The sequence below is a fragment of the Aegilops tauschii genome, chromosome 7 (genome assembly GCF_002575655.3).
Source record: "Aegilops tauschii subsp. strangulata cultivar AL8/78 chromosome 7, Aet v6.0, whole genome shotgun sequence".
Classification (NCBI taxonomy): Eukaryota; Viridiplantae; Streptophyta; class Magnoliopsida; order Poales; family Poaceae; genus Aegilops; species Aegilops tauschii.
Window position 1 is genome coordinate 597570891 of NC_053041.3, and position 27044 is coordinate 597597934.

General features: G+C 47.4%; 2 protein-coding genes across 2 annotated transcripts; both read left to right on the top strand.

The window, feature by feature from the left end:
• Positions 1–9321: 9321 nt before the first annotated feature.
• LOC109736295 (uncharacterized) lies at positions 9322–10445 on the top strand. Its single transcript, XM_020295520.1, has 2 exons — positions 9322–10298; positions 10442–10445. The coding sequence occupies exons 1-2, from the start codon at positions 9322–9324 to the stop codon at positions 10443–10445; spliced, it is 981 nt and encodes a 326-aa protein (XP_020151109.1).
• Positions 10446–17094: 6649 nt separating this feature from the next.
• LOC109736294 (ubiquitin-ribosomal protein eL40 fusion protein-like) lies at positions 17095–18008 on the top strand. The gene is made up of 2 exons (XM_020295519.4): positions 17095–17262; positions 17399–18008. Exons 1-2 carry the CDS (start codon positions 17160–17162, stop codon positions 17713–17715), a joined length of 420 nt encoding a protein of 139 aa, XP_020151108.1. The 5' UTR covers positions 17095–17159; the 3' UTR covers positions 17716–18008.
• Positions 18009–27044: the final 9036 nt, after the last annotated feature.

The following is a 27044-nucleotide window of genomic DNA, read 5'->3' on the forward strand; positions in this document are numbered from 1 at the left end:
AGAAGAAGAAGAAGAAGAAGCAGCACAAGGCCTATATATATCCACCGCCGTCCAATATGATAGATTTGATTTCGTGTTATATAGTAGTACAGTAGTATTTTACCAAGATAGTCTTAAGTCTTACTAGGTTTTAACTTTTATTAAGCCATGCGAACTAGTCCGCGTCGATCGGATGCGTGTATCGAACCATTACTGCGAGTTATTATGGATGTCTAATGACTACACATCTCTGTGCCCAGATTTTGTTTGTCTGTTTTTCGTTCATTAGCCAACATAATTATTTTCTGAACGCCACAACCACTACCGTAATCTCTTGAACGACAGTAAAAATGACGCAAAGGAACAAATCATATAAGCACACCTTCTTCTTGTGCTTGAACGTTTTGTCCATGGGCAGGCCAATGGCAAAAAAACAAACCAAACTTGACTCGAAGCAAAGCATCGTGTATGGGTGATGTTTTGCAGATCACGGGAGCATGCTGGATTGGTTAAACACCTGAACGGCATCGTGTATTGTTTGCCTTGTGTTGTCTCAGTGGTCATCTTAGCAAGAAGCGCTCGTAAACTTTCTGGTTTCATCTTACTTGTGCTCGCGCTGCTGTCCCAGCGGTGCTTGCACTGATGAGAAAATAGGCAGTTTTTCGATTAAATTAATCCATGAATGAATCATAAGCATGACATGGACAGCATTGATAACACACTGATTACAATCTAACAGAGCATGCTGTACTACGCACATAGTAGAAACATCTACGTATATTGCTAGTACTGCTACAAAAGAAAAAAACACGAGAGGGATAAACGATGTATACCCTCCAATCGGCCACGCGGCAGCGGTGGCGGTGGCAGCAGCCGCGACATCCTCAGCAGCCTTCTTGTCGGCCTCAGCCTTCTCAGCGGCGGCACGGTCCGCGTCGGTCGACATGGTGATGACGAAGGTGATGCGGACGTAGATGAACAGAAGCGAGCAGTCGCGTAGTCGCTACCCAAAAACCTAATCGCCCCTCTCCCGTACAGGATCCGGAGAGGCGGGGTTTCGGAGGCCTGCTCTCCCGTCAACCGTGTACGCGGTGAACGGGACGGAGTCGCCGGCGGCAGCAGCAGCAGAGGAACAACGTGGGCGTGGAGGCGGAGATGGAGATGCGTTCTGTTTTCGCGGCGGCTAGGGTTGGCAGCGCCCCACATATATATGTGCGGCCGCACGTGGAGAGACGTGGGCTGAACCCACGTCCAAGTCGGTAGCCCATGATCCGACGTCTCAGATCGTGGCCCTACCTGTCAAAGACTCTCCGTTCCTGACCGGCAAAAAGAAGCGCATAGGAGTGAGCTCGGCTCAATCCCGCAACCCGCAGCGCGTCGTGACGAGGCGAGCGGAGGAGGAGTGCGCGAGGGCTTCTTTTCTTCTCAAGCTCCAATAGCATGAGGGAGAGAATCCCTTATAAACCACTCCAACTTTCCTTCCACTTCTGGGGTGGGACTAAACTTCTCACCACCTTGTCATGCCACCTACATGGGCCCTTAGAGATTAAATCTGAAATTGTCATATGGGCTCTAGGCCCATCTCATATTTCAACAATCCCCCACCAGATCTCAGGGGCCCACTTGTTCTTTGTTCCAAACGTTGTTTTGATATACCAGCATCTCAGTGGAGACCGATTAAGGTTGAGCTCCACCTAGACCAAGTAGTTACACTCCTTCACAACTGAACAATGGACTATGCCTTAAATTGTCAGTTTGGCGTCAAGAAGTTTCACCACAAGTCTCACTGATACGAGGCTACCCAAGGCCGACCCCTCGGGTGGAGCATATTAGTCACGCTCCTGGCCTGTTCACGAGCTTGCTAGAGATCACTCCAATCTCATAGACTGTGACCAGCAGTCGGGCTCATATAAATGTGTTCCTCCAAAGATCGCTCTGTAGGATAGCATTTTGCTTATACATATAAGCCTTGGAACACATTAAGACATTAGTCATCCTTCCATACAGTTTTCGAGAGTATTGCATCTCCAACGGAGTGGGTTAGTAAAGTTACTCTCCTCAGTTCACCGCTGGCTTGTTTTCCCAGGTCCTACTTCACGGGATCTCCGATCACATAGGTTGGGTTACTACCATGGCAACTCATGTGGGTCTCATACCCATCTCCCTTGATGCGCTATCTATCACAACACGTGATAGCCCTTTAGTGAAGGGATCTGCCAGATTCTTAGTTGTTTGGATATAATCCAACGCTATCACTCCGGAGTTTCTCAATTTTATGACAGCTTTCAATCTCATTCTTATGTGTTTGTTGGACTTCATGTTGTCCTTTGAACTCTTCACCTTGACAATAACTGTTTGATTGTCGCAGTTCATAAGGATGGCCGGAACCGGCTTCTCAACCACTGGCAAGTCCATCAACAGATCCCGAAGCCATTCTGCTTCGCCACCCGATGTGTCTAATGCTGTTAATTCTGCTTTCATTGTCGATCTTGTTAAGATTGTTTGCTTTCAAGACTTTCAGGAAACAACACCACCTCCAAGAGTAAACATATACCCAGTTGTGGCCTTCATCTCATCAGCATCAGAGATCCAATTCGCATCACTATACCCTTCAAGTACCAACGGGTATCCGGTATAGTGAAGTCCATAGTTCATAGTACCTTTCAGATAGCGCATAACTCTTTCAAGAGCACGCCAATGTACATCACCCGATTTGGAAACAAATCGGCTCAGTTTGCTAATAGCAAATGCGATGTCAGGCCTCGTTGCGCTCGCTAGATACTGGAGTGAACCAACAATCTGAGAGTATCTCAATTGATCTATAGCTGTGCCTTTAGACTTTCGAATCAGCACACTAGAATCATATGGTGTTTGAGATGGTTTGCAGTCCGAATATTCAAAGCGACTCAACACCTTCTCGACATAATGGGATTGCAGAAGTGTAATCCCACCCTCATCATCTCTCAATAGCTTGATGTTCAAGATAACATCAGCCACTCCAAGGTCCTTCATCTCAAAGTTCTGAGATAGGAAAGTCTTAACCTCCTCGATCAACTTGAGATTAGTCCCAAATATTAGTATGTCATCAACATACAAACACAATATAACTCCTTCGCCCCCACCATAGCGATAGTATACACATTTGTCGGCCTCATTAACAACAAAGCCAACAGATGTCAACGTTTCATTAAACTTGTCATGCCATTGCTTTGGCGCTTGTCTCAGGCCATACAAAGATTTCACCAACTTACACACCTTTCCTTCCTGACCATCTATCACAAAGCCATCAGGCTGTTGCATATAGATTTCCTCCTTTAGCTCTCCGTTCAGGAAACCCGTCTTAACATCCATCTGATGAATGAGAAGACCATGCGAGGCCGCCAATGAGAGTAATACTCGAATGGTGGTCAGTCTGGCCACAGGTGAATAAGTGTCGAACAAATCTTCTTCTTCTTTCTGGGCGTAGCCCTTGGCCACAAGCCTAGCCTTGTACTTTTCTATCGTACCGTCGGGCCTAAGCTTCTTCTTGAACACCCAATTGCATCCCAATGGTTTGCAACCATAAGGACGTTCAGTAAGCTCCCAAGTCCCGTTAGCCATGATGGAATCCATCTCGCTACGGACCGCATCCTTCCAGTAGTCAGCTTCTGGAGATGCATATGCTTCTGAAATAGAAGTGGGATTATCCTCCACGAGGTATATGAAGAAATCATCACCAAAGGTCTTTACAGCCCTTTGTCTCTTGCCCCTACCAAGGGTTTCCTCATTATCCTCCTCAGGATTTTCATCATGTGTTTGTTTATAATATTCCATCGGAATGGCAGGTTCAGGAGTCTCCTCAGATTCCTGTCTAGAAGTGTTTTGTACATCTCTCATGGGGAAAATGTCCTCAAAGAATGTAGCATCCTTAGACTCCATAATTGTACCGACCTTCATGTCAGGTACCTCAGATTTCACTACTAGAAACCTATAGCCAACACTATTCATAGCGTAGCCCAAATTAACACAGTCCACAGTCTTTGGTCCAAGCTTACGCTTTTTGGGGATCGACACATTAACTTTCGCCAAGCAGCCCCAAGTACGTAAGTACGAGAGTGTTGTCCTTCTCTTGGTACACTTCTCATAAGGAGTGATCTCGTTATCCTTTGTTGGAACTTTATTCAGGACATGACATGATGTCATTATAGCCTCCCCCACCATGCCTTGGATAAACCCGATGTATCTAACATGGCGTTAACCAAATCAGTTAGAGTACGGTTTTTCCGCTCGGCAACCCCGTTTGACTGGGGTGAGTAGGGAGGCGTCCTCTCGTGAATAATGCCGTGTTCCGCAGAAAAGGCATCAAACTCTTTCAAGAAGTACTCTCCACCACGATCTGACCGGACTCGTTTAATTTTCTTTTCAAGTTGATTCTCAACTTCTGCCTTATAGATTTTGAAGTAGTGTAGAGCCTCATCTTTAGTATTTAATAGATACACATAGCAATATCTAGTGGAATCATCTATCAAAGTCATGAAATATTTCTTTTCACCTTTAGTCAACACACCATTCATCTCACAGAGATCAGAATGTATGAGTTCTAGTGGTGCCAAGTGTCTCTCCTCTGCTGCCTTGTGAGGCTTGCGAGGTTGCTTAGATTGCACACACGAATGGCACTTAGAACCTTTGGCTAAAGTGAAACTCGGGATTAAATTCGATTTTGCTAGCCGCGTCATAACGCCAAAACTAATGTGACAAAGACGTGAATGCCAGACTTCAGATTCATTAACACTCAAATGAATATTGTTCACGACTTTATTACATAGATCTGCAAGAGAAAGGCGGAACATGCCTCCGCATTCATAACCCTTTTCAACAAATAGTCCATATTTCGTAACAACTAATTTATTAGACTCGAATACCAACTTAAACCCTTCTCTACATAGAAGGGAGCCACTAACGAGGTTCTTCTTGATGGTGGGGACATGCTGCACGTTCTTCAGTTGCACGATCCTTCCCGAAGTAAACTTCAGATCGACCGTGCCAACACCAAGAACAGAAGCACTCACACCATTCCCCATCAGTACGGACCCGTGACCTGTGGCCTGGTAAGAAGAAAACAATGAAATGTCAGCACACACATGAACACCTGCACCTGTGTCGACCCACCAATCGGTGGACGGACAAACTGAAAATACAGCAAATAAATTACCGTACCCAGATGCACTACTCTCATTGTTACTCACAATCATATTGACAGACTTGGAGTCCTGCCCTGGCTTCTTGTACTTGTTTGGGCACTTGTTGGCCCAATGTTCAACCGAACCACAAGTAAAGCAGCCCTCATCCTTCTTGTTCTTCTTGAAGGTCTTCTTACCCTTCTTCTTAAAGTCGGCACTCTGTTGGACACCGTTCTTTCCCTTGGGCTTGTGGGAATTGGAGTTCTTCTGATGCACCATATTGGCCACAGAAGTTCCTTCGACCCCTTTTCTGTGCGAGTCCTTTGCCCTTGAATTCCGCTCAACACTCAGATGGCCAATGACATCCTCCACAGAGAATTCACGCCTCTGATGTTTCAGAGTGGTGCCAAAGTTCCTCCAGAAATTGGGGAGCTTAGCGATTATGCAGCCCGCGACAAACTTGCCCGGTAACTCGCACTTAAGAAGCTCAAGCTCCTTAACAATGCATATTATCTCATGAACCTGCTCCAACACAGGACGGTTTTCAACCATCTTGTAATCATGGAACTGCTCTATAATATACATCTCGCTCCCTGCATCGGCTGCCCCGAACTTAGATTCGACCGCCTCCCACAAGTCTTTGGCAGACCGCATATGCAAATATGCGTCAACCAGCTTATCTCCAATCACGCTCAGAACTGCCCCGAGGAACACGACAGTGGCCTCCTTAAACACCTTCTTCTGTTCAGGAGCGATCGTTCCTGTGGGAGTCACACCGGCGACCCAGAACACATTCATGGCCGTGAGCCATAAGGTGGTTTTAGTCTGCCAACGCTTAAAGTACGTCTCCGTAAACGGGGACGGTTTCAGTGCAACAGCAAAACCAGAATTCGAAAAACTCCTACACATATTAGGTTTTTGGATTGACGAGAAAATAGGCATTTTTTGATTAAATTAATCCATGAATGAATCATGAGCATGACATGGACTTGATAATACACTGATTACGATCTAACAGAGCATGTACTACACACATAGTAGAAACATCTACGCATATTGCTAGTACTACTACAACAGAAAAAAACACGAGAGGGATAAACAATGTATACCCTCCAATCGGCCACGCGGCAGCAGTGGCGGTGGCAGCAGCCGCGGCATCCTCAGCGGCCTTCTTGTCGGCCTCGGCCTTCTCAGCGGCGGCACGGTCGGCGTCGGTCGACATGGTGATGACGAAGGTGATGCGTACGTAGATGAACAGAAGCGAGCAGTCGCGTAGTCGCTACCAAAAACCTAATCGCCCCTCTCCCGTACAGGATCCGGAGAGGCGGGGTTTCGGAGGCCTGCTCTCCCGTCAACCGTGTACGCGGTGAACGGGACGGAGTCGCCGGCGGCAGTAGCAGCAAAGGAACAACGTGGGCGTGGAGGCGGAGATGGAGATGCGTTCTGTTTTCGCGGCGGCTAGGGTTGGCAGCGCCCCACATATATATGTGCGGCCGCGCGTGGAGAGACGTGGGCTGAACCCACGTCCAAGTCGGTAGCCCATGATCCGACGTCTCAGATCATGGCCCTACCTGTCAAAGGCTCTCCGTTCCTGACCGGCAAAAAGAAGCGCATAGGAGTGAGCTCGGCTCGATCCCGCAACCCGCGGCACGCCGTGACGAGGCGTGGCGAGGCGAGCGGAGGAGGAGGAGTGCGCCAGGGCTTCTTTTCTTCTCAAGCTCCAATAGCATGAGGGAGAGAATCCCTTGTAAACCACTCCAACTCTCCTTCCACTTCCGGGGTGGGACTAAACTTCCCGCCACCTTGTCATGCCACCTACATGGGCCCTTAGAGATTAAATCTGAAATTGTCATATGGGCTCTAGGCCCATCTCATATTTCAACATGCACCCTTTTTTTTCTTCCAAAATCTGCCCCTAGGGATCTCAATTTCATTAAAAAAGAAGAGGGTTACCCGGCTAATTAACGGAAAACCGGGCTAAAACCGTTACAACAGCCCACACAGGGCAACCCGGCCGACCTGGCCACCCACACAGAGATACACAAACGCCGCAGAGAAGAACCACAAAGTCAAGGTCGTCACCAAGCGTCATCGTCATCACTCCTCCACGAGCCAGCAACTCTGTCTTCACCATCGACTTCCGCCAACGAAGCCCTCGTCCCACAAATGCCGGAACCCATGCCGGCCAAATAGTCGACCGCCGGTGCAGGCGTCAGATAGCTCTGACTGAGAAGACCACCAAAAAACAGGAGAAATGGGCAGAGTTGGCGCCAACCAACACCTCCTCGAAGACCACCAGCCACTTGTCATCGTCACCACCTAGCACTCCAGGGCAGCTCCGAATCCGCAACGGCATGGCGAGACATAGAAGAGACCTATCGAGCACGTCGAGGATGAACCGACAACTGAGCCCTGCCGTGACCCTGCATCGCTGGCCATCATCATCGTTGCCAAACTAGATGCCACACCACCACATTGCTAGTTGGGCACTAGCCAACCGCAACGTCGTGAGCGTCTAGCACATGGAGAGCACGAACGAGATCCAAAGGTCTTCCAGACGACGCCCCAAAGAGGGAAGCGACGATGCCGACGTCGTCGCTTGACCCGACCGGGCGATAGGCTTTCACCCGAAGAACTGAATCCGAGAGTGTGCAGGGGGTGAACTCCACAATGACGCCTCCAAGAAGGTGCACAGCGCCCGCGGACGCCGCCGCCGTCGGCCGGCAAGAAGCCGGCAAGCTTTCGCCTGGAGCACCGCCCAACACCACACCCCCACGCACCATGCCTCCGCTAGCCGGCACACCTCCCGCGAAGCCGCTGTGCCGACTACCCGCGAGAACCACCACAATCTCTTTCTCACCGCCAACCACCGCCGACAGCCTGGAACCAGCCGCCTGAGCAGAACCAGTTGGTCGTGTTCTGCATGGTGCGAATAGGCGATGCTAGGATCCTAGTATGATAACAGGTCGCCGGGGTCAACATGAAACAAGTAGTACTAATGTATCCTCTAAAAAAATCATAAAATGATCGTGAATCCAGAAAAAAATTCATGATTTGAAAAATGTTCGAGAAATCATAATTTTTTCATGCACTAAAAAATGTTCACATATTCAAAAAAGTTTGAGTATTCCAAACTGTTCATGAAATTTGAACAAAAATTCAAGAATTACAGCAATGTTCATGATTTTTTTAAATGTTCACAAAAACCAAAATTGTTCACAGATTTCAAATATTGTTCCCACAAATTCAGAACAAAAAATCTTTGTTTCAAAATAATATTAGCTGATTAAAAACAGTTCATGAATTCAAAAAATATTAATGCATTTAAAAAATGTTCATGAATTTCAAAAAAAATTCAAAAATTGTCTGCAGCTTCAAAAATGTGGACGTGTTTCAAAAATGTTGGTGATTTTTCTAAAAATCATGAATTCAATAATTTTTCATGATTTAATAAACGTTTGAAATTTTGAAAAAAATGTTCATGATTTTAAAAAAATGTTCACAATGTCAAACATTGTTCACAAAATAAAAGATGATCAGGAAAAATTGAAAGTGAAAAAAGAAAGAAAATAATAGGAAAAAGGAAAAAAAGAAACAAAAAATAAAAATAAAAGGGAAAAGGAAAGGAAATAAAACCAGAAAAAACAAAGAAACGATAACCCCGTTCGGAATAAGCACTAAAATGGGCGGCCCACGCTCTCGATCGGTCACACTATGTGGTGCTGGAGTGTGCGCGCTAGGTCTCTCGTGCGTAACCTACGCGCCAAATAGGATCGCCATTAGAGAAGTAGATAATCTTTTTGTTTTTGAGCAAAAGAAGAGTAGCTTTTTTTTAGCGGTGCAAACGAAGAGTAGATAATCTTTTTTCATTTTGAGAATCAGAAGAGTAGATAATCGATTGATAAGGAAGCGTTTAATTTTGCTGGATCAAATTCTACGGCCCAAGCGGCCCAACCAGTTGCCCTGTCCTTCCTTTTTCTAGAAAATGTCTATCCTTTCCTTGTTGATATCTTCTTCTGCCCGTGATCCATTGCAATTCCCTGATCGGATCCACACCCTGAGCAAGCATTGAGAGGAGACGACGGGCCGCCAGCGCCGGCGCACCAAGCCGCCAACGTGCTGTGTGTCAATCGTGATGACCGAGCATGGCGATGAGACCACACGCCGCCAGCAACGCAGCACCATGCCGCCGGCGGGGCCTGCCTTCCCACTCCACAGCGACGACGTCCTCGCGGAGATCTTCCTCCGCCTCGGCCCTCTGAAACCCTCGCTCCTGCGCGCGTCTCACGTGTGCAAGCAGTGGCGAACCCTCGTCTCCGACCCCGGTTTCCTACGCCGGTTCCGTGCGCGCCACCGGCAACCCTCGCTCCTCGGCGTCTTCACGCAGCAGCACGGAAAAGCTCTCTTCCGCTCTGTTGTCGACCCTCCTGTTATTCCTTCAGAGCGCTTCTCCCTGCGAGGCTACGGCTCGTGGGATCTGCTTGGGTGCCGCCATGGACGCGTCCTCATCATGAACCACACTGAGGGGAAGGCCATTGTGTACGACCCCGTTACCGGCGACCAGCACCACATAGCAGTTCCTTGGGAGTTCCGTCAGAATGACGTGGTTGCTAATATCAATGGTGCGGTGCTCTGCACGGGCACGGCCGACAATGCACGACACATGCATGGCGCGTGCCGCTCAAGCCCCTTTAAAATCGTTTTGGTAGGCGCCAGTACGGTCTACATAAAGCACGACGTGCTAGCGCTAGTCCAGGCATGTATTTACTCGTCAAAGACTGGCTCGTGGGGCAACAATGTCTCCGTGGTGCAACCATGTGACAACTACATTGCTGGTCACCATAGCATCTTTGCAGGTAACGCCCTTTACTGGTATATTCCTGGCAGTATAATAAAGTTTGATATGGGCATGAAGAGCCTACGTGTGATTCGGAAACTTCCTGTTGCAAAAGATTGCTACGATACAAGCCATATTATCCGCTCAAAGGATGGCGGTGTTGGCATTGCTTTATTGTCATACCCTACCTTTCAAGTGTGGGACATGAAGAATGTCAACAAAAAATTCAATTCTCGTGGTGGAACTACATGGGTGCCGCGGAAGCCTATTAATCTTCAGCTAGGATGTGGGAGTGGTATAAGGATGAAGCAAGCTATAGTGGGGTACGACGAGGACGGGCATCAAATCTTCTTTCGAGTGGGGAGCAACATCTTCATTGTCGAACTTGTATCAATGAAGTCCAGTAAACCTTGGAGAAGCTATTCTACACGCAAATATCATCCTTACACGTGTTACTATACCGCAGGTAATTGCTCATCCATAAATTGTTGAGTTATATATTACTCCCTCCGTTCATGAATATATGAAGTTTTAGTAGTTCAATATCCAATTATTTTTGCTAGATTGTTCCCGCGGGATACCTCTTTCGTTCTTTGAAGTGTTCACCACAAACTTAAATTTAGTTATCCATTTTTCTTCCTACTCGGATGTAAGAATATCATAGCCACATCATTCTTGAAGTCTTAGATTAGCTGTTAGAATATGAAACTATATTTAGAATTGTTTGTGCCATTAAGATGCATTGTCAATACATTCTATATGAAACCTTTATGAAAATCCTTTTACCTATTTAAGGTAGATAAGTCACATGTAATTTTGATGGGAAATATTATATCATAAGATCTTAGAATACCGAGATCTAAAGGGAACATTATAACTTCATTTTACATGCAACATTTATCATAGCAAGAGTTTTCATTTAGACATAGTTATAGCATAAAAGAATCATTAGATGTGAAAAACTTACTCGAACTTGCCTCTTCATGATGTTTTAGGATAAGGTAATGATATTCTTCATGTAGACACCACATAGCTGAAATTTGTGGAGAGTAAGAGGAAGAGTAAGAGCAAGATGGCAGGCCTTTGGACGTTTTGTTGCATTTCAGATAGAATTAGCACTCAAAGAGTTGGTTTTCCGCTTCCTACTTATGCTATTTATCAATTGATCACTGCTTGCAGCCCTCGAAACTTCTGCTGATAATGCAAGTATGACATACGGTGGAGACCAAGAAAATACTACTCAAGGAGGAAGCGTGCAAATTTAAGCGGCTGGCAGTGCCTGTGTGTATAAGTTGAACTTGAGTATTTCATTAAGACAAACAGATGAGCCATCTATTTATAAAGAAGTTTGATTAGTCTAAAGTTTGGAAAGTTTGGCATGCTACAAGTTCAGCAAGGACCCAACTAAACCTGGGCATCCTCCGGTCCGGGCTTGGCTTTGTAAAGCCCGGCCTCAAAATCTCAAGCCTGAGCCCGGCCCGGCCCAGCTCAAAACATATGAACAGTGCTCCTTTTTATTAAAAATAATGGTTTTCAGGGTATTTAACTCGTATATTATACCTATATTTGTAATAAAATAATGATCTATGCCTTGTTCGGGCATATCGAAGAGATAAAATCCTATGTCCTGTTTTGCTTGTATTGATTGTGGATGAGATACAAAGTACAAGTGATCTACCGCGAGATCGTGTGTGAATGAAGCTATCCTCTACGGTCCTGGCACCTCAGTTTACATAGATACCAGGTTGCCTAGGGTTACACATAAGTCGGTTGTTCCTAGGGGCAAATACGTCGGAGACTATCTCAAAGCCTTGGGGTGCATGCAAGTCTTTGGATCATTCCTTCTTGGCTTGCTTGGTCACGATGAACGAGGCCCACCAGTTGATAGGCTTAGGGGGTCCTTGGCCCAGCCCATAGGACGACCAACCAACATGCCGAGCACCACTAATCCATGACTTCGTCACTAGTCCCTGAACTGGTGTTCAAGCCGACGATGCTCCTCAGTCCTCCGAACTTCTATTCGTCTTCGGTTTTCCAAGCTGGTTCATCCTTACGCAGTTTCCGAAGTTGGTTTTCACTGGTTGAGTAGTCTTATAATCATCTATTTTATCTTGTGCATAAAGGGATGGATCAAAGTTGGCTAATTCAGACGTGGCATCCAACCAAACATGCGCAGATATCTTTTTGTAGCATAAAGATTGTTTTTGGAAAAATAGTTGCCCATGCAAATATTACTGGAAATGATTAGCGTTTAAAGTCTGCTTACATCAAGCAAAGCAATTCAGGCTATTGACGTTGTCAAGTGTGTGAATGCAGGAGCAGAAAGCAATTCAGGCTATTGACGTTGTCAGGGATGATGCATCATTAATCATAATGTGTCCTGCCGAGAAACGAAGCAAACTTAATCCAATGGGATTACATGAACTCCCACACAGCCCCTCAATCTATCATGAATAAGCCTTTTTTAAGCGAAGAAAAGGCTCCAGACCCCGGTTCCATTCCATTTAATGAAACCAACAGTCCTAGAACATTCAGCGCAAAAGATCATCCCACGTCATTCAGGGTAAATCCGTTCATTTTCTGAATGCCCATAGTTAGCAGGTCTCATAGTTAGCAGGTGAGACCCACTCTGATGGATGACACGTGGCATTCACAAATCACAAAGCATCTAATCTCTCCCCCCCTGATTTCAGGTGGGGTGGGGTAGATGCTTTGTGATTTGTGAATGCCACGTGTCATCCATCAGGATGGGTCTCACCTGCTAACCCGTGAGACCTGGTCTCATAGAATTATTTTCCTCATAAGCCATCGTTTCATACGACGGAATGAATCTCCACCAGAAATTAGTGTGATTTAGCTGCTTACCTGTGACAAGTTCTGGTCCATGTATTGACGAATCTGACCGGGGGGGGGGGGGGGGGGGGGTGTTCTTGGCAGCAGTTGCTCAATCCGAGTGGACACGCGAAGAAAGAAACCGAAGATGCCGCGGGATAGCGGCCTAGTTCTGACAATTGATTTCCTGAAGGGAAATGGCTGTATGATCTACGACGCGAGGCTCTCTAGGGTTTCATTTCTTATTTCTTATCTCATGGCTCCAGATTTCTGAGAGAGAGAAAGAGAGAAGGGTGACTGACCTGCCTTGGAGGGCGTCGCCGAGGCCAAATGCCGGCCTCCCTCTCGGATTCGTCGGTCCCGCTTTGATCTCCACAGTGAGACAGCGGTGGTGAATCCAAGACCGTGGTGGCGTAGGTTGGCGGGCGGCAAGTGTGGTGGAGCGCGACAGATCGGTCGGGGTGGTGGGTGTGTGGCGGACGGGACAAATCCCTATCGGCTTGGTCGGCACCGACGCGGCGACGCCCGTGGGCGCCATCGTTTTTTCTTGAAGGGCGTCGGGTATCCCCCTCACCCATGCCCCTCCGCGTACCAGGGGAAACCCTAGGACCAGTCCGGGTAGCAGCGTCGTCATCGTCGCGTTCCTTCCTGAAGGTGTTGCTTGGTATGCGATGATCCGAAGTACTAGGAATCTAGTGGAAATCTCTGGAGGGCGCAGCGGCTGCGGATCATCATCGTTTTCGTCGATCCGACTTTGTGGTCATTAGTTTCTTTTTCCTTCTTTTTTATTTCTTTTGGGCGTGCTTGTTCTGTCTGCCCCAGCAATGGATTCTGAGATGTACCGGATCGTTGCTATATCTATATAGCGGGGTGAAATCCTATTTCGAGAGATGACTTATAAAACAAATTTCCCTCAATTGTCATGTATAAAACAATACAAATAAGTTACAAAAATTGCAACGTTTTGGAAACAGAAAATATTCTGAAATTGCCATGAGACTATATGAAACACAATCGAAACATTTTTGCATTGTGAGTATTTTGCATTTACTCTTGGGAAAAAAAGAAATTAAACAAATATCTACATTTGCGAGGTGACTAAGAAGATACAAGTACAACATTGCCATGATTTAGAGGATCAAAAAGGCAAAAATTTGTGATGATAATATTTTTTAGAAATTAATCAACAATTGCCATATGGGAAGAAAATTGATATCTACTACAATTTGCTATAGACACACACACAAAAAACAAATTTGGCATCTTACAGAAAAAATAAGAATCTCCGGTTAATTGGGCCTGCCAGCCGACTAAAGCCCACTAAGTCGAAAACGCAGACATAGCGAACCAATACAGGTTGGCTTTACCGTTTCTCAAAAAAAAGTTGGCTTTATAACCGTCAAAAGAAAAGTCAGCTCCTGAGATGAGCTACTGTTATGATATATGATGATGCTAGAAAAGGTGATTGAAATTATCATTGATCAAACTTGTGCACCTGCTAGCATTCACACTTCATAAGTTGTTTCTTTTATCATTTATGTACTCGAGGACGAGCAGGAATTAAGCTTGGGGATGCTGATACGTCTCCAACGTATCTATAATTTATGAAGTATTCATGCTATTATATTATCCATCTTGGATGTTTAATGGGCTTTACTATGCACTTTTATATTATTTTTGGGACTAACCTATTAATCCAGAGCCTAGTGCCAGTTTCTGTTTTTTCCCTTCTTTCAGTGTTTCGCAGAAAAGGAATATCAAACGGAGTCCTAACGGAATGAAACCTTCGGGAGCGTGATTTTTAGAACGGAAGCAATCCAGAGGACTTGGATTTTACGTAAGGGAAGCAACGAGGAAGGCACAAGGCAGGGGGCGCGCCCTCCACCCTCGTGGGGCCCTCGTGGCTTCCCTGACCGACTCCTTTCGCCTATATATATCCATATACCCTAAAACCATCGGAGAATAGAATAGATCGGGAGTTCCGCCGCTGCAAGCCTCTGTAGCCACCAAAAACCAATCGGGACCCTGTTCCGGCACCCTGCCGGAGGGGGGAACCCTCACCGGTGGACATTTTCATTATCCCGGCGCTCTCCATGACGAGGAGGGAGTAGTTCACCCTCGGAGCTGAGGGTATGTACCAGTAGCTATGTGTTTGATCTCTCTCTCTCTCTCTCGTGTTCTTGAGGTGATACGATCTTGATGTATCGCGAGCTTTGCTATTATAGTTGGATCTTATGATGTTTCTCCCCCTCTACTCTCTTGTAATGGATTGAGTTTTCCTTTTGAAGTCATCTTATCGGATTGAGTCTTTAAGGATTTGAGAACACTTGATGTATGTCTTACCGTGCTTATCTGTGGTGACAATGGGATATCACATGATCCACTTGATGTATGTTTTGGTGATCAACTTGCGGGTTCCGTCCATGAACCTATGCATAGGGGTTGGCACACGTTTTCGTCTTGACTCTCCGGTAGAAACTTTGGGGCACTCTTTGTTATTTGGTTGCAGGGTTGTTTGAGAGAGACCATCTTCAACCTACGCCTCCCACGGATTGATAAACCTTAGGTCATCCACTTGAGGGAAATTTGCTATTGTCCTACAAACCTCTGCACTTGGAGGCCCAACAACGTCTACAAGAAGAAGGTTGTGTAGTAGACATCACTCCCCTCACTGTTGCCTCGGCATGCTGGTTGGGCTTTGCCCGCCAATGTCGATGGCGGCATGGTGTTCCCTCTTCCCCTGCTTGGTGTAGGTTGGCAAGGGTCGACAGAGTCAAGTTGCGGCACGATGCGTGCATAGGACGGGGCCGCACATCAGAAATAGCTGGCCGCGGGTTGCTGGCGGTGGCGCGAAGGCTCGTGGGAGGTGGGGGTGTGCGACGTGCCTACGACGGCAAAGGACTGGGAGCGGCTCAGATCTGGCGCCTCATGAGTGCAGGCGGCATGGTTCGCAGCATCGGCGGGGATTGGACGACCACTAGTTGTGGCTGGTTTCGGCAGCCATAGTCTGTTGTGGCCCCCCTCGTGGTGGTGTGTTTTCCAGGCTCCGGCCAAATCCACTAGATCTGTTGCCTAGTCGTTTGCAGGCGGTAAGGGTGGTGGCTAAGGCCCATGGGGTGGAGGCATGGGGCACAACCCGTGGCGGCGAGGTGGAGGTCTTTCCCTGCTGGTGCGGTGGCCTCGCGTCGGTGTTGTGGTCGTAGTGGTGTGTCGTCCGGCGGATTGGCGCCTATGGCCACAGATGAGGTGTCCTGTGAGCTTGCGTGGGCCAAGGACAATGGGTTATGGTCGGGGCTTGCTGGGTGGCGAACATCGGCGTCCATGGGGTCATGTCCGCCCGGTCCACCTAGACGGGTTGGGGACACAGGGGTTGACGCTTCCTACCATGGAAGCATGGACCCTGACTCGGTGGCTGATGTCGGGCTAGGAATGGAAGGAGGTGACTTCTGCTCTTCCTGCCGGGGTTGGTGTGTTGTGATGTGTGCGGTTGACGGTGTCTCGAGACATGGATGCCGGTGTGCAGGCCCAGATGGCAGTTTGCATGGTTTTGGCTCTCCGGCAGGCATCATGGCGGCGGCGGCTATGCCTTTTGGTCATGTGGGCGGCGAGGGGTGTCGCGGTGGGTTGCTTGGTCTCGTTCTTTGTCATTGGCATGCAGTGGCGCCGCCCAGATCTGGATCTGGAGGTAGGTGTTCGTCACAGTTGCCATCGATTCCTCCCTGACAATGCTCTGCGCTTTGGCGCCAATGGTGGGGACACGAACGGACGCGGCTCTTCTCTTGAAGACGTCATTGTGGTTCTCCTCTCCGTGTCAGGTTTTCGGATGAGGACCCTTGTCCGTTCTGAACTCAACAGCGGTGACGCTGTGCTCCGCTCCCCTCGCCTGCGGACGTTGTCATGGTATTTAGGTTTCCTATTGCTTGGTTTGGTGTTGTGTTTCAACTTAGCTTCCTACATGCGATTAAAACGTTTCAGTGCCACTGTCACACTTTCTAGCTACTGGGTCATCTTAGGATTCCAAAATAAGACTCATCGATACTACGGCCCAGAACTACAACCGATGGCAATTAAGGCTCGGTGGTTTTCCTTTTCCCCCACGAGAGACGAGATAGACCACGACGGTGGTGGAAGGGTTACTTTCTTTTCGTAGCGGCCGCGTCTACTCCACCTCCACGTTACTCCTACCATCGTCGGTTGAGAATCGTTGAAGAAAAGAACTCCATGTTGGGTTACTATAATTTCGTAGCGGCCGCGTCTCTGGTTCGCTACAAATATAGGCCGGTGAGAGGAGACACGATCATCAGATCGAACAAGTGAGGGAGCAGTTGATCAATCGGCGAAGAAAAGAAAAGATGCAGATCTTCGTCAAGACCTTGACGGGGAAGACGATCAAGCTCGAGGTGGAGAGCAGCAACACTATCGACAATGTCAAGGCCAAGATCCAGGACAAGGAAGGTACGTATACCACCATCGGGCAATCTCATCGTGTTCGCGGCAGCGATCAACCTCATCGCCGGTGGCCGGCCTTCAATGTACGCGGCAACTAGCATCTATGGACCATGCTAAACTGCTGGTTATCATTGATTTGCAGGCATCCCTCCGGATCAGCAGCGCTTGATCTTCGCGGGGAAGCAGCTGGAGGACGGGCGCACCCTGGCCGACTACAACATCCAGAAAGAGTCGACGCTGCACCTGGTGCTCCGCCTGCGGGGCGGCAGCCGCGGCCAGTACATCATCATGGACCCCAGCCTCCTGCAGCTCGCCCTCAAGTACAAGGAGAAGAAGATGATCTGCCGCAAGTGCTACGCGCGCCTCCCCCGCGGCACCACCAACTGCCGCAAGAAGAAGTGCGGCCACAGCAACGAGATCAGGGCCAAGAAGAGGTTCCTCGACAAGCATATCATGTGAAGAAAAAGAAGAAGAAGAAGCACAAGGCTTATATATCCACCGCCGTCCAATATGATAGATTTTCGTGTTATATAGTACTCCCTCTGTAAAGAAATATAAGAGCGTTTAGATCACTAAAGTGATGGTCTAACACTCCTATATTTCTTTCCAGAGGGAGTAGTATTTTACAGTAGTATTTTCTACATATAGGAAGATAGTCTTAAGTCTTACTAGGTTCTAACTAGTAGTCCGCATCGATCGGATGCGTGTATCGAACCATTACTGCGAGTTATTATGGATGTCTAATGATGATCGTTTATCAAATTGCCGGGATGACGACTACACATCTGTGCAGAGATTTTGTTTGTCTGCCTTCGTTAGCCAACATAATTATTTCTGAACGCCACAACCACAACCGTAATCTCCTGAACACCTTATTGTGCTTGAAAGTTTTGTCCATGGGCAGTCCAATGGCAAAAAAACAAACCAAACTTTACTCATTTGCAGATCATGGGAGCATACTGGATTGGTTAGACACCTGAATGGCGTCTCCTCCGGAGGTGCTCTATGACGTTTGCTTTGTAAGATATGGCAATGTCGAACATATATGCATGTGATTCGACCATTACATAATCTAGTAGAAACCCTAGAATATCTCAATTTTTTTTATTGGAGGCATTATGCACCTGAATATGCCGCCTCCTCCTCACCACAAAAAGAGCTAGGGTTTCTCCCTCCCGCCGGCGCCGCCGCAGATCCGCTCCTCTCCGGTGGTCATAGGGCCATCGGGGCGCGGTGGATCTCGGCAAGGGCCGGCGGGAGGGCTCCTTTTTAGTCGTTTCATTTAGTTTTGCTAGGGTTTGTGTCCTGCTCAGGAAGACGAGACGGCGACGGCTCCCTGAAGATGGAATAAAGGTCTCCCCGCCTAGACCCCGTTCCGGCGGTGTGTCTAGCATCGTTGGTGGGCGTGTGGAGGTGTGTCTCCGGCGGATCTATCTTTGGTGGATTTGCTCAGATCTCGTCGTTGTTCGTCTACGCTCGTGTGTCTTCGAGTTGGATCCTTCTGATCTATATTATTCTTCATCTGCGGCGGTTACTGTTCTGGTACGCTGGTCCTACGGGGCCTTAGCACGACGACTTCCCGACTGTCTACTACAACAAGTTGTGCCCGACTCCGGCGATGGAGGGGCGATGATGGCGGCGCGCCTTCGGCTCGCTTCAGTGCTTGTAGTCGTCGCTAGGTGGTCTACGGTCTGGATGTAATTTTTTTATTATTTCTGGTATTCATTGTACTGTCATGATTGAAGATGAATAGATTGAAAATTTTCTCGCAAAAAAATAAATAAATAAATTATGCACCTGAATATATCATAATACCAACAATAATCACTGATGTATCTTGAACGGAGGCGCCAGACACGGACACCTCGTGACATCCAGCATGTAAAACTGCTGGGACAATGGAACGGCCATCGTCTAAAATTCATGTCTGAGATTTTTATACTTGTGCTTTATTATTTTAGGTGAGTCTTGGTTCTAAACCAATAATTCTAGAGCAGACACGTTTACGTATACGTAAGTGTAAGCTTTTATGCCTTGACCCCAACTGAACTTTACGGTGCTTGCTTGATCCTAATCGTAGAATTTACTGAAGCGCGACGGATCAGTCGGCGTGATGGGTGTGTGGCGGATGGGAGAAATCCCTGTCGGCTTGGTTGGCACCGACGCGGCGACGCCCGTGGGCGCCATCATTTCTTCTTGAAGGGCGTCGGGTATCCCCCTCACCCATGCCTCTCAGCGTACCGGGGGAAACCCTAGGACCAGTCCGGGCAGCAGCGTCGTCATCGTCGCGTTCCTTCCTGAAGGTGTTGCTTGGTATGCGATGATCCGAAGTGCTAGGAGTCTAGTGGAAATTTCTGGAGGACGCAGCGGCAGCGGATCATCATCGTTTTCGTCGATCCGACTCTGTGGTCATTAGTTTCTTTTTCCTTCTTTTTTATTTCTTTTGGGTGTGCTTGTGTTGTCTGCCCCAGCAATGGATTCTGAGATGTACCGGGTCGTTGCTATATCTATATAGCGGGACGAAAGCCTATTTCGAGAGAAAAACAAATTTCCCTCAATTGTCATGTGAAAAAACAATACAAATAATTTACAAAAATTGCAACGTTTTGGAAACAGAAAATATTCTCAAATTGCCATGAGACTATATGAAACACAATTCGAAACATTTTGCATTGTGAGTATTTTGCATTTTCTCTTGGGAAAAAAAGAAATTAAACAAATATCTACATTTGCCAGGTGACTAAGAAGATACAAGTACAACATTGCCATGATTTAGAGGATCAAAGAGGCATAAAATTGTGATGATAATATTCTTAAAAAATTAATCAACAATTGCCATATGGGAAGAAAATTGATATCTACTACAATTTGCTACAGACACAAAAAAAACAAATTTGGCATCTTACATAAAAAGTAAGAATCTCCGGTTAATTGGGCCTGCCAGCCGACTAAAGCCCACTAAGTCGAAAACGCAGACACAGTGAATCGATACAGGTTGGCTTTACCGTTTCTCAAAAAAAAGTTGGCTTTAACCTTCTAAAAACTAGTAATCGTGTACGTGCAAATGCACGTATCTAAAATTGATCCTTATTCAGTTTTTACGCTGGTAATAAATCTAAAGAAGAACATCACTAAATAACATATATCCTTTATTCAAAATTGTTGCCACACCCCAGAAATGGAAAGAAAACAAAATTCCAATTATCATTTGCATGCAAGCCACATATCGATCAAAGCAAATAGTGGGAAAAAAATATTTCAAGCACAGGAAACTTGTAGTTTTTGTATGCACAATTTTATCTGACCGAGCTAAGCGAAATCATCGAAGTTCTCCTTGCATATACAGTTTTATAATTTATAAATATAATTCTTCACTTTCCAGATTTAAATATCAAGGAATCCTGCTACTATAGAGATCTTATTTGAAGATGAGACCATTCAAACATGTTCACACAGATTTTTTGTTACAGCAATATGTTCACATGGTTCACAACAAACAGCAATAACGAACTCTTTATATTAGTATTTGAATTATACATCGGAAAACTGAATTCAGGTCTATGCCTATATGATTGGCTTACAATTCCATGCATGACTCGATTCCATTGTTTGATGCTCCATCCAGCTCTAACTCTTCCATATAACAAGACATACTTTGTATCACTCTTCACATCTTCTCATTGATGGCAAAAACATGACTATTGTGGCAACTACGCCACCGCTTCATATCCAAACACAAGATGGAAGATGGGAAGTACCTGTCAGCATCTCCCTTACTCCCAAGATTATGCTTCCGCCTCTCTTTTCTCCCCTTCTCCTGATTCTTTTTGTCAAACAAACAACATGAGTTGAAACTCAACCAAGCAAAACAGAAAAGACAAAGAAAATATAAAAAGCATGAGTAAACCTTATATCACTTAAATGCAAATCAGGGATATCGTGGGTGCCCTGCCGCTGATTATGTTGCACTTGTTGGACAGCTCAACCTGCACACCATGTGAAATTACCTAGAAGGTTCAGCTCTGGTGGTTCTGCAAGCAAATATCTTGTCTGGATATAATAGTTCTTGGGACAAACCTGAAAACTTTATTAGATGCCTCTATGCACTATGAGGCCTTGCAGTTTTAGGTCGCCCCAACAGTATGGGCATGGAAATCAGGTATCAACATGAAATTATGTAGGAAGATTCTATATATTTTTGTAGGTGGAAGAAGAAATTTCGATTAGTAGTTGCTACAGGTATATATGTACTGAAGCATTGTACATACAGTATTATATATCAATCCAGTAAAAGTGGCGGCAAGGCTATCCATATTGCAACATTTTACAAATACTAAGACATTTGGTCAAGATAACACATCGATTCACAAAACCATGTCCCCAAAAGTGAGATCATCCTTCTGCATATTTGCACGGCAGCACATTATAGTCAGACATATGGAAGAATTATTTGCATGCCGAAATCATACCATTAGAATCCGTTAATATGAAGAAATATATACTTTTCTAATGTACTTCAATCATCAAAAGCATACTGGTTAAGAAATAGGAGTTAATCTGAAGCATGTGTCTTGTTCTTAACTTCTCTCTGGCTGTTGCTCACTCCTCCTTCCAGTATTATACTCTGTTGACTGTTAGAGTTATAATATAAGTCATGTATACCCCTTTGTATTTATCCCGTTGTATAAGGGGTTTTCTGCATATGTACCATACCTGTACATGTATATATACCGGCCTATGGCCTCATGGGAATACAAGTTGCATATTTTCCTAACATGGTATTAGAGCTAGGTCAATTTTTTGCACGCTGCAACTCGTGCTAATTGATCCGCCCCGCGACGCCATTGTCCCCTGTGGCCGCCGCTCTGTTTCCCCGTCGCCGCTGTCTCTACTCCCCGATCGACTCGGCTGCCTCTTCTCGATCGAGTGCTGCGGCCGCCTCTTCCGGATCGCCAGCTCCTCCCCTCAAGATCGACTGGGCCGCCTCTTCCGATCGCGTGCTGCGGCCGCCGTGTGATCGCCCGCTCCTCTCCTCAAGCTCGACTGGGCCGTGTGCCGCTCCTCCCGCTTGGCCGCCGCCAGGCTCCTCTGGCCGATCGACTGGGCCGTGTGGCTTGTCCTCCTGCTGTGTGGATCGCCAGGTCCCTCTCCTCCCGATCGTCTACTGCTGTCGTCTGAGGTCTGCTGCGCCGGATCTCGCTCCCAGCCGCCGTCCTCGTCCGGCCTCTGCTATTTTCGGATCTTTGCCAAAAAAAATGTCTGCTACATCAGGCTACGTTGCTGTCCCTCGCTGTCCCGTGATCTTCGATGGTACCAACTACACCGAGTTCGCTGGCTTCATGCGCATTCACATGCGTGGCATTCGTCTCTGGGGTGTTCTTTCTGGCGAGGTCTGCTATCCGCCACGTCCGGTCCCTCCGGTGGCCCCTACTCCGCCGACTCCACTGGTTCTTCCTCCGGACGCTACTCAGGCCGCCAAGGATGCGGCTAAGATTGCTGATGAGGCTGCTGATCGTGCCTATGATGAGAGGGCTTTGGCTTATGAGGAGGCTCTTCAGACGTATCATGGTGCTTTGTCTGTTTACACCCAGTGGCTTGATGATGATGCTCGTGCTGCAGCTGTTCTCACTGCTAGTGTTCTGCCTCAGTTTGCTTCTGAGTTTCTGGGTCTTCCTACTGTCTTCCAGATGTGGACCTGTCTTCGTCAGCGCTATGAGCCCTCTGGTGATGCCTTATACCTTTCTGTGGTTCGTCAGGAGCATGCTCTTCAGCAGGGTGACTCTACTGTTGATGACTTTTATGCACAGAGTTCTGCTATCTGGTGCCAGCTTGATTCTCTCCGCAGTGCTGGTTGTCGTACTTGCCCCTGCTGCCAGGCTGTCCAGGCCGATTTGGAGTTTCATCGCGTCTACGAGTTCCTGTCTCGGCTCCGTAAGGAGTTTGAGCCCCGGCGTGCTCAGTTGCTTGCTCGTGGCCGTATTTCTCTCATGGAGGCGCTTTCAGAGATTCGTGCTGAGGAGACTCGCCTACGTGGTGCTGGTTTGCTGGAGGTTCCCTCTGTGCTCGCTACTCGGGTTTCTTCCACTCCGCCGGCTGCACCGCCCCATTCTCGCTCGAGTGCTCCGCCGCTCTTGCCCACTCCTTCTGGAGGCTCAGGTCACCCCCGTTCACATTGTGACTACTGCAACAATGATGGTCATATTGAGTCCCAGTGCTACACAAAGCGGAAACACCTGCGCAAGGCGCGATCATCCTCCTCAAGGACTTCGTCATCTCCCTCGCCAGCTTCAGCCATTGCTTTGACTGAACAGGATATTCTGAGACTTAAGCGTCTGCTCGCGGCTTCAGGTTCTTCCTCGACGGGTACTGCTGGTTCTGTGACTGATGCTTCCCGCACTGAGCACCCGCCCTCTACACAGTCAGGTACATTCCCATGGGTTCTGGACTCTAGAGCTTCTTTTCATATGTCTTCTCATTCTTCCGCTTTGTCCTCTCTTCGCTCGCTGGATTCTCCTGTTCATGTCTTCACTGTTGATGGTACTCCACTTTCTGTTGCTAGTAGAGGCCATCTTTCCACTCCTTCTTATTATGTTCCTGATGTTGCTCATGTTCCTCGACTTACCATGAATCTGTTTTCTGCCGGTCAACTTACTGATTCTGGTTGTCGTGTCATCCTTGATGTTGACTCTTGTTCTGTCCAGGATCGTCGCACACACACTCTGGTTGGGGCTGGCCCTCGCCGCCGTGATTCTCAGGGTCTTTGGGAGTTGGACTGGCTTCATGTTCCTTCCGCTGCCACCACCATCGCCAGTCCCTCCGCTGCTGTCGCCTCTGTTACTGGTTCCTTCAAGCAGTGGCATCATCGACTTGGTCATCTGTGTGGTTCTCGGTTATCGTCTTTAGTTCGTCGAGGTCTTCTGGGGTCTGTCTCAGGAGATGTCTCTTTAGAGTGTCAGGGTTGTCGTTTTGGCAAGCAGATTCAGTTACCATATTCCCATAGTGAGTCAGTGTCTAAGCGTCCTTTCGATTTAGTCCATTCTGATGTATGGGGTCCGGCTCCTTTCGCTTCGAAAGGTGGTCATAAATACTATATTATTTTCATCGATGATTTTTCTCGTTACACATGGCTTTATTTCATGACTTCACGTAGTGAGGTGTTGTCTATTTATAAGCGTTTTGCTGCCATGATTCATACTCAGTTCTCTTCACCCATTCGTGTTTTTCGTGCTGACTCCGCTGGTGAGTATATCTCTAAGATGTTGCATGGTGTCCTTGCTGAGCAGGGTACTCTTGCCCAGTTCTCTTGTCCTGGTGCTCATGCTCAGAATGGCGTGTCTGAGCGCAAGCATCGTCACCTTCTTGAGACGGCTCGTGCCATGATGATCGCCGCCTCTCTTCCGCCTCATTTTTGGGCCGAGGCTATCTCCACTTCCGTCTATCTCATCAACCTTTAGCCATCTGCTGCTTTGCAGGGTGGTGTTCCTTTTGAGCGTCTGTTTGATCGTTCTCCCGATTATTCGATACTTCGCTTGTTTCGTTGTGTTTGCTATGTTCTTCTTGCCCCTCGCGAACGCACCAAACTGACCGCTCAGTCTGTTGAGTGTGTCTTCTTAGGCTACAGTGATGAGCATAAGGGCTATCGTTGTTGGGATCCTGTCGGTCGTCGGATGCGTATCTCTCGAGACGTGACTTTTGATGAGTCTCGTCCTTTTTACTCACGCCCATCTTCCTCGTTTTTTTCAGTGGAGGATATCTCTTTCCTCACTTTTCCTGACTCCCCTATCACTCTCGCGCCTGTGCCTATTCGTTCCACTCCCTCTGCTTCTCCACCCCTCGTCTAGCATGTCACCGGATTCTACACCTTCATCTCCGGTGACTTCTTCGTCGCCACCCCCTGATTCTACCTTGGTGATTCCTCCTTCTCTTGTTCCATCTCTTCCTCAGCATTACACTCGTCGTTCACGACCTGTGGATGCTTCCTTGGCTGAGTCGTCCTCTTCCTCTCAGCCTACTTATGGCTTGCGTTCTCGTCCTCGTCCGCCTATTGATCGCTTTGGATTTCCCACCGCTGGTGCTGCTGTTCTTGAGCCGACTTCTTACCGTCAGGCTGTTGTTCATCCTGAATGGCAGTTTGCGATGGCAGAGGAGATTGCTGCTCTTGAACGCACTGGTACCTAGGATCTTGTTTCTCTTCCTCCCGGAGTCCGTCCCATCACTTGTAAGTGGGTCTACAAGGTTAAGACTCGCTCTGATGGTTCTCTTGAGCGTCACAAAGCTCGTCTCGTGGCTCGTGGTTTTCAGCAGGAGCATGGTCGTGATTATGACGAGACTTTTGCTCCTATGGCCCATATGACCACTATTCGTACACTTCTTGCTGTTGCCTCTGCACGCCACTGGTCTATATCTCAGCTTGATGTTAAGAATGCCTTTCTTAATGGTGAGCTACGTGAGGAGGTGTACATGCAGCCACCACCTGGGTATTCTGTTCCTGATGGCATGGTGTGTCGTCTTCGTCGCTCTCTCTATGGCCTTAAGCAAGCCCCTCGCGCCTGGTTTGAGCGTTTTGCTTCTGTGGTCACTACTGCTGGTTTTTCAGCAAGTGCTCATGATCCCGCATTGTTTATTCACCTTTCTCCTCGTGGCCGGACTCTTCTTCTTCTCTATGTTGATGATATGGTCATCACTGGGGATGACCCCGAGTATATTGCCTTTGTAAAGGCTCGTCTTAGTGAGCAGTTTCTTATGTCTGATCTTGGACCTCTTCGCTACTTTCTTGGGATTGAAGTCTCTTCTACCTCTGATGGCTTTTTTATATCCCAGGAAAAGTATATCCGGGATCTTCTTGCTCGTGCTGCTCTTTCCGACGAGCGCACTGTTGAGACTCCTATGGAGCTCAATGTTCACCTCCGTGCTACTGATGGTGATCCTCTCCCTGACCCGACGCGTTATCGTCATCTCGTTGGCAGTCTAGTCTATCTAGCTGTCACTCATCCGGACATCTCTTATCCGGTTCATATTCTGAGTCAGTTTGTCTCTGCTCCCACATCGGTTCATTATAGTCATCTCCTTCGTGTTCTCCGATATCTTCGGGGCACGATCTCTCACCGTCTCTTCTTTCCTAGCTCCAGTTCTTTACAGCTTCAGGCCTATGCGGATGCTACGTGGGCTAGTGATCCTTCTGATCGCCTTTCGCTTTCTGCTTACTGTGTTTTTCTTGGCGGTTCTCTCATTGCCTGGAAGACGAAGAAACAGATTGCAGTTTCCCGTTCGAGTGCTGAGGCTGAGTTGCGAGCTATGGCTCTTTTGACGGCAGAGGTGACTTGGTTACGGTGGTTACTTCAGGATTTTGGTGTTTCTGTCACTACCCCGACTATGCTCTTATCTGACAGTACAGGTGCTATTAGCATTGCGCGCGATCCTGTGAAGCATGAGCTCACCAAGCATATTGGTGTTGATGCTTTCTATGTGCGCGCTGCTGTGCAGGATCAGGTCATTGCTCTTCAGTATGTGCCTTCCGAGTTACAGTTGGCGGATTTCCTGACGAAGGCCCAGACTAGAGCGCAACATGGCTTTTATCTCTCCAAACTCAGTGTTGTTCCTCCACCATGAGTTTGAGGGGGGGTGTTAGAGTTATAATATAAGTCATGTATACCCCTTTGTATTTATCCCGTTGTATAAGGGGTTTCCTGCATATGTACCACACCTGTACATGTATATATATCGGCCTATGGCCTCATGGGAATACAAGTTGCATATTTTCCTAACATTGACATCCTCTTTCAGAAACA

What these genes read in the sequence shown, in the direction of transcription:
- LOC109736295 (XM_020295520.1), top strand. Translation starts at nt 9,322, where the DNA reads ATGCCGCCGGCGGGGCCTGCCTTCCCACTCCACAGCGACGACGTCCTC.
- LOC109736294 (XM_020295519.4), top strand. Translation starts at nt 17,160, where the DNA reads ATGCAGATCTTCGTCAAGACCTTGACGGGGAAGACGATCAAGCTCGAG. An exon ending in CAAGATCCAGGACAAGGAAG is followed by an intron (nt 17,263 to 17,398) that starts GTACGTATACCA and finishes ATTGATTTGCAG; the next exon opens with GCATCCCTCCGGATCAGCAG.